General features: G+C 39.1%; 1 protein-coding gene across 2 annotated transcripts in view; it reads right to left on the bottom strand.

Moving 5' to 3' along the window:
• Positions 1 to 282: 282 nt before the first annotated feature.
• The window catches only part of PLEKHH2 (pleckstrin homology, MyTH4 and FERM domain containing H2), a 70,320-nt gene continuing 64,602 nt past the window's right edge, over positions 283 to 6,000 (bottom strand). For both annotated transcript variants that reach the window (XM_081188401.1, XM_081188402.1), the window contains 2 exons: positions 4,369 to 4,506; positions 283 to 3,466 (listed from right to left, as the gene is read on the bottom strand). In XM_081188401.1, coding sequence (XP_081044527.1) covers positions 3,281 to 3,466; positions 4,369 to 4,506 — 324 coding nt within the window. In that variant the 3' untranslated portion in view covers positions 283 to 3,280. The remainder of the gene's footprint in view (positions 3,467 to 4,368; positions 4,507 to 6,000) is intronic.

Below are 6,000 nucleotides of genomic sequence, written 5' to 3'. Positions count from 1 at the left end.
ACCAGCTTTTCCGAGACAGTGTGTAAAGCCTGTTGAACGCAATGAATAGACACGTATAGGTTTGTGCAATTAGAATTGACTCAGTTGCTTGCTGCTGCTTCCATGGGGCTCTTTTAATGTGACTGTTGTTGGAATATTTCTCTCTCTCTCTCACAAACACACACACGTGTGGACTGCAACAGCAGGGAGGGCGGCATTTAAGAACAATCCATCCTCAAACGGACTATAAAGTACGATACCTTTTCAGATTAATTGAATTCTGCAATCATAAAATACTACAGATTTCCTTGACAATGCCTTTATTTGTTAGGTGGTTTACATTCATATAAAAAATACCTTACGCAATAAAAGCTAAATATCCACAAAATAAATACAAATACTTTTACACATAAATTAATGTTTTATAATTATTTTTTCGCTTTCAGTACCTGTTCTGTTCCAATATTTCTTTACTACACGTAATTCAACAAACCGCAGTTATTTTTCAGCAATTCATTATTTGTGCATCACATAAATTGGAACCCATACAATTTAAACTTCTCTACATAAATGGTTCTCCTGTACCCATCACTGATAGAGATCTCTCGATCTAGCTCTAGCAACATGAGAAAAAAATGTATGTGAGACTAGCTGTACAAGAATGTAGACAGAGATGCATGTGTATCCTACTGAAATCAATGCAGTAGATGGGCACAAGCAGATTGATCACGCCAATGTGCATCCAGTTGACACTACTGATATCCAGCACATGGTAAGCACACAGAAGCCAGCTTATGTGTGCAGATCTCCTTCGCTGGATCAGAGTGATTGAGGTCATGTATGATACAACAATTTCCTCCAAAAATTTAAAACTGAACCATAAGGGGGTTGCTACTAACATACACTGAGAGAAGCAACAAACATGATGACCAATGTAGAATTTTATATGTATGATAGAAACCATGAATATACATAGCTATTTTAAAATTAAATATAACATGGTTTCTGACGTGTCATTTTCATTTTCCAGATTTAAAAAAATGACACACGGGTCTGCCAGTGGTGGCAGGCTACATCTGAAAAGGCTCTGACCTTTCTACCACTTTTAGCAACTTCACTAGCACCTCGTAGTTTGCAGTTACTAAATAAAACTTTCAGTTTATTTCAGAGGTTGAAGAGCCTGCAAATGCGGAGGCATCCCTATTTTAACCTCAACCCTTCCATAAAAATATAGAATGGTTAGCTGTAAAATTATTTATTGTTTTGTACAAGTATAGTAACTGGATATTTTTTAATGGGGGTGGGGCTAAGAAATATGAGTGCCATCTCTGCCCGCCCCCTAGCTTAAATTGCTTATAACGAACAAGTGAGAAAGTGAACAGGGAGGTTAACGGTACAAACTTATGCATAACTATTCCCAAGTTGTGTGTATTAGATGGCAGGCTGGATCTGCAATTACAGGGGAGTTGTAGACTACCCACAGAGGTACATTAGTTAGGCCTGGCCCTTTTTTAGTTGGCTGAAGCTTTGTTGTTGTTGTTGTTGTTAGTACCTATTACATTGCCTGATCCTGTCCATATTGTAAAGGATGTGTAAAACATTCTTTTAAGAAGAAAATACCTCATCCACGACCCTTTAAAAAGATGTCCTTCAGCTCATTTAAAGGCAGAGACTTCATATAAACATTTAATAAAAAGTTCATATTTATATATGTCACTAATTCTAGTTATCAAAGGAAATTATAAATACTGCCTGAATGATAGATCTGTAGATTACTCTGACCATATCCATCAGTGATTTAAAGCACCAATTACTCTTTTCTTTTCTTTGCCAAGTACTACAAACAGACCAGACAGCTGTGTCTTTTGTTTAAACAACAGCATTGCTCATACACAGCTAAATAAAAGGTTGAGTTCACGCACATATACCCATCACTTGAGTGCAGCATCAAATGATAATCTGCATGTGTACAATAATGCTAATACTCTGCATCAGCTCAAACACAACTCATATTCTACAGTGACTACAAGTATTGTACATAAATAAATCAAAGGTTGCTTTGATTCCAATTTAAACTTCCAATTTAAGAGACTAGATTTACAGTACAGTTGTACCTTGGATCCCGAACGCCTTGTTACTCAGACGTTTTGGCTCCCAAACGCTGCAAACCCAGAAGTGAGTATTCCGGTTTGTGAATGTTCTTTGGAACCCAAATGACTGATGAGGCTTCCTTGGCTTCCGAATGAAGCTCCTGTAGCCAATCAGAAGCCGCACTCTGGTTTCTGAACGTTTAGGAAGTCAAACGGACTTCCAGAATGGATTCCGTTTGACTTCCAAGGTACGACTGTACAAGATAAGGAGAGCTGATGGAAAAGGTAAAGAAGGGAGATCTATCTGAAAATAGAGACTAGATATCAGGCTTTTTAAACACTAAGCAAATTTTCAAGTTCAGCAGTGTCACTTAGACCCAATTCACATGTAAAAGGACATTACTACATACCTCAGCATTTGATTACTTATCATTCAATGACTTTCAGCTGGAGTGTGAAATCTACTGTTCCTTACATATAATAGAGATGAAAGTTAATTTTTTTAAAAAAATAATGTCAAAGAATTGCCCTCACACTAGACAGTCTGAATTATCCTTTGTTCTCTTGGTACATTCTGGCCCTAAAGCACATCATTCAGATTCAACATGCTACCACTCTCCTCCTTGAAACTGGTATTTGTTAGCAGAACTCCTGCAGTTGCAGTTTTAAGAGCAAATGTCATTAAAAAAAGAAATACCTTTCACAAATCTAATGGCTATGGAATGTCTTTTCGGAATGCTTTGATTGGAACAATATTAGCCCCAAACAGTAGCTGTTGTCATCTGATACGTTATCCTTCCAAAATTGACACACAGCTTAATTAGAAGTTTGCTTTAGATGTTTTCCTTTCAGGAACAAGTTAAGGAAACCGAAAAGGACCACAAAGGAGAAAGGAGAAAGGGCATGGTGTGTATGAAACTATTGGTATTCAAAGCATTGCACTTATAACTACTAATTATTAACCAGGTTCACAGTGTTTCTTCTGCCTATCCAGGCAGACGAATATAAAGAACATGCATGTGTCCATATGTGTGGTTTTGGGTGCCTCTGGAGTAATTTAGAAAAAGTAGGTCACACACGGGAGCAGAATTGGCTCATGGTAAGCACCACTAGTATTTCATCCAACTTCAATCAGACTTTCCTTTTCCAAGGTAGTACCCAAAATACATAAACATTCAGCCAGTATGCATTTTCACAGGCACATGATCTTTTCATAACAAGGTAGGTCCTTTGGTTGGTCTGTTCTTCAACATAAATGGATGACACCCTATGTCTTTAGTTTTCTGTCTTTCTGCCTGTGGAGACAGTGTCGCTGGAGCAGAAAGATGGTGAGCAGCTCCCTTTTGCTGATGGAAATCATTAATATAACTAGCAATCAGTAGCGTAATCTCAAGAATCTAAAAAAATTGAAATAGCAAAAATTAGAGATGTAGAAGACCATCTGCACATCTAAAATGTTTGCAACTCTAAGCAAACAGGGCTATAACCTACAGCATATTGAGAGGCTGAACTTGTGGTATTTTCAAACTAACGATATGAATGTCAACAGTGAGAAATGTTAGGTAGGAAGCTGTACAAATATAAGATGGGGAACACCTGGCTTATTAGTAGTACACGTGAAAAGGATCTAGCGGTCTTCGTGGACCAGAAGTTTAACATAAGTCAACAGCGTGATGCAGCAGCACCAAAAAGAAAAGCTAATGCTATTCTAGGTTGCATCAACAGAAGTATAGTGTCCAGATCAAGGGAACTAACAGTACCACTCCATTCTGCCTTGGTCAGACCACATCTGGAATACTGTGTCTAGTTCTGGAGCCACAATTTAAGAAGGATATTGACAAGCAGGAGTGTGTGCACAGAAGGGCAACCAAGATGATCAAGGATCTGGAAACTAAGCCTTATGAGAAACTATTGAAAGAGCTGGGTATGTTTAGCCTGAAAAAGAGGGTACTGAGAGGAGATAGATACCTTCAAGCTTGTTTTCTCCTGCTCGGGGGGGGGGGGGTAGGACTCAAACCAATGGCTTCAAGTTACAAGAAAGGAGATTCTGACTAATTATCAGGAAGAATTTTCTGACAGCAAGAGCTGTTCAACAGTGAAATGGACTCCCTCAGGAGGTTGCAGACTCTCCTTCATTGTAGGTTTTTAAGCAGAGGTTAAAAAACCATCTGTCATGGATGTTTTAGTTGAGATTCCTGCATTGCAGAGGGTTGGACTAGATGACACTTGGGGTACCTTCTAACTCTGCAATTCTATGACTCTATATACAAGATAACAAAGGACCAGTTAACATACCAACCTTTGGTTTGGCCATAGCAAACAACAACTTTTCAGTTTGCTTTTCTTGTGTGTGCACATTGTTGACCACCAGCATGAAGTCATCTTGATAGCCTCCAAATGTCATTAGGTTCTTATATAAATATGTTACTATTAACCTCTTGAAAAATAGAAGAAAAAACAAAAGTTTCGTGCAAGCAGGAAAAAGAGCAAAAACAGATTTTTATAGTTTAAATATAATTTCTTCATTACAAAATCTGATGAAACTATGCTAATTAATAATTATAAATGTCTTTTTAAAAGATTCTAGTGGATGGCACCATATGTAGGCATATGGAAAATTAAACGTGATGCATTTCTACTCAGAAGAAAGTCTGGTTGTGTTCAGTGTGCTTACGGTTAGCTAAGTTTGCAAGAATTGCAGCCGACATCTTTCCATTACATGACCAACACCATATATGCCCCAATAAGCTATTTTGTGGCAGGCTCACTGCATACTGTGGCTACACATGCCCATCAAGACCTTTCTTGGTCCTCACCATTCCTTGGTACTCCTTCTGCATTGCCATTTTAAGCCTGAAAGAAGCAATAGCCAACAAGAGGCTTCTTTCAAGCCTAACTGTAGTGGGGGGAGTTTTTTGGGGGGTGGGGTGGGGGTCACAACTGCAAAGGGAAGGCTCAACTGCCCTCTCTTCAACTGCGACACACACCCTGCTGAAAAAGACTTTCTGCTGCAATCAGGCTTGAAAAAAGCCTTGTACTGGAGGCAACAGAATGTGTTGTATTTTGTTTCCAAACCTAATTGCAACAGGGGATGGTTTTTTTTGTGGGTTGGTGGTGGTGGTCACAGTTGGCGAGGGGAGAGCTAACCCCGCCCTCTTCCCAGCTGTGGGCCTGAATTATAACAAATAAAGGCTTGACATATCTCTCTTTGCATGTCATGAGTCTATCTCATATATTAGTTTCACCATTTAAGTTGAATTACTGAAATACATGAACTTTTCCACGATATTCTAATTTTCCGAGTTTCACCTGTAGGTTGGCAACCCATGTCCTACATCATATTTATTTATTTAAATCTGGTACCTACCCTTCACTGCAAAGTCCCAGGTAGGGTGCATATAATCAATAAAACATACAAAACAATATTAAAATATCACTTTAAAGCAGAATTAAAACACAAAATATGACGACAGTGAAGAAGGTGGAGCGGGGGGCGGCGGGCGACGACGACAATCTGATCTAAAATAATTTATGTGCTCCAAAAAGCCTGGGTGAAGTGTAGATCTTTACTAAGCAGCAAATAAAGTACCATCAAAGCACCAGACGCACCTCCTAAGAGGGTCAGTTCCATATCTGGGAAGTAGAGAAAGCATTCCCATCTGTCACCATTCCTTGCACATCAAAGGGTGGCAGTACCGCAAGCAGGGCCTCCCCTGCTGATCTTAAATTTTGGGCAAGTGTACATGGGAGAAGATGCTCCATCAGATATTGAAATGATACGGGCTTTGCACAGTAACATATACCTTAAACTGAGCTTGGAAACAAACTGATAACCAGTGCATGCCTTGGAGGGCAGGTGTAATAGATGTTCTGCTAATACTGCTGTTTAGCACCTGGCCCACTGAACTGTGCACCAGTTGTAGCTTCTGTG

Source organism: Podarcis bocagei, assembly GCF_964188305.1.
Source record: "Podarcis bocagei genome assembly, chromosome: 3".
In the NCBI taxonomy this organism is placed as follows: domain Eukaryota; kingdom Metazoa; phylum Chordata; class Lepidosauria; order Squamata; family Lacertidae; genus Podarcis; species Podarcis bocagei.
The sequence above is the reverse complement of the archived record's forward strand: the minus strand, read 5'-3'. Positions and strand labels throughout refer to the sequence as shown.